Genomic DNA, 1,456 nt, shown 5'->3' with positions numbered 1-1,456 from the left:
GTATCCAAAATCCTGACATCCTGATCCTACTAAGTGTAGCCAGCACACCTAAGTGTTTAGCCCTCTCATGCTGATCCTTCACAATTAGATTAGTCAAGGGATGATTCTTCCCAAGCAATACAGGGTTTAAAACCTCATATTGCAGAATAAAATTATTTTGATCCTGCCTTTGGAGCGGACAACACCAGACTTGTCCAGAAATAGGTTTAACTGACTCAAAGGTTTGGAATGGGTTTGTCATGAGGTTCATGTAAGAACTTCAATTCAAGGGGAAATGCCTGTTGTTGCATTGTCTTGAACAAGTAGTCAGCAGCAGCCTGTTTATAGTCCAGTTCCTTGCCTCTTGCTTTGGATATAAATTCGAAGACTCTGGAAACTACACATAGAAGTTTGTTAAAACACGAAAATCTGTCAAAGGAGATGATAAGTTTAGAACAGTTCTCATTACAACAGGTTCGTACGAACTATTTTCTGGTTGCTTGCACTAAGACAATCTAAAGTACTATCAGGCCAACAGACAGTTTCACCAGACAACTAGTTTGGTCCAGCACTCCAAAAGGAGAAATTGTCCTTAAATTTAGCTGTTGTCAGTCCTCTAGTCATTAGGTCCGTGGGGTTCTGATTGGAAGGCACATATTTATATCTGATAGTAAGGTTGTAAGTTGCAAATATTACTTCTTCCATCTGTGTCACATCCTTGAGGCGATTCTTCGTGAAAATGTTCTTATGGCTCGTCTGCTTGGACATCGGCCAAGTGAGTACAATTTGGGCATCTACAGCCAAATACAAACTTCCAAATTTCGTTCCTTGGTAGGCTCTCAAGATATTACTAAGACATTTAATTGCCAAAAAGACTGCTAATAGTTCCAGCATTGGCAAGGTTTTAGCTTTTAATGGTGACACCTTTGCCTTAGCAAAAATCAGAGAAGATATACCTCCCGGAACTTTATACACCCATATGCTTTTTTTGAGGCATCTGTGAATATGTACAAATCCGCATCAGTATCGCTATCAAGTAACTGTCTTCTAAATGAATGAAGCGCCGACAAATCACTAGCTAGACATCTCCACCTTTCGTGCATTCCTTTGGAATGAGATCATCCCAATCAATATCAGCCTTCCACATTTCTCCCACCAATATGCGACTTTGAATGGTGACTAGGAGACATAAAGATAATGGGTCAAACCCACTGGATGCAGCTGATAGTATTTGACGTTTTGTTGCTAAGTTGGGGTCACAAGTTCACTGGACTAGGCTGATGGACTCAGACCCTGGGTCATATCTGTAACCCAGAACCTTTTCCCAAGAGCAACTGTGAGTTATCAAAGTCTCATCCTTCATCATCAATTCCTGTAGCTTTAGACAATTGGTGTTACATGATCGAAGATCAAATCTTCCTTTTTTCAATCTTTCCTTTATTTGATGATATAGTTTTCTCAACATACCTGAATTGTT

General features: G+C 39.9%; 1 protein-coding gene across 1 annotated transcript; it reads right to left on the bottom strand.

Annotated features, from left to right (window-relative positions):
* Positions 1–534: 534 nt before the first annotated feature.
* Positions 535–873, bottom strand: LOC145292828 (uncharacterized). Its single transcript, XM_080138870.1, has one exon. It carries the CDS (start codon positions 871–873, stop codon positions 535–537), a length of 339 nt encoding a protein of 112 aa, XP_079994996.1.
* Positions 874–1,456: the final 583 nt, after the last annotated feature.

Source organism: Euprymna scolopes, chromosome 14, assembly GCF_053919585.1.
Source record: "Euprymna scolopes isolate OS-2025 chromosome 14, ASM5391958v1, whole genome shotgun sequence".
In the NCBI taxonomy this organism is placed as follows: domain Eukaryota; kingdom Metazoa; phylum Mollusca; class Cephalopoda; order Sepiida; family Sepiolidae; genus Euprymna; species Euprymna scolopes.
The sequence above is the reverse complement of the archived record's forward strand: the minus strand, read 5'-3'. Positions and strand labels throughout refer to the sequence as shown.

Bases quoted from the DNA above. Each gene is read 5' to 3' on its own strand.
- LOC145292828 (XM_080138870.1), bottom strand. From the start codon at position 873: ATGCTGGAACTATTAGCAGTCTTTTTGGCAATTAAATGTCTTAGTAAT.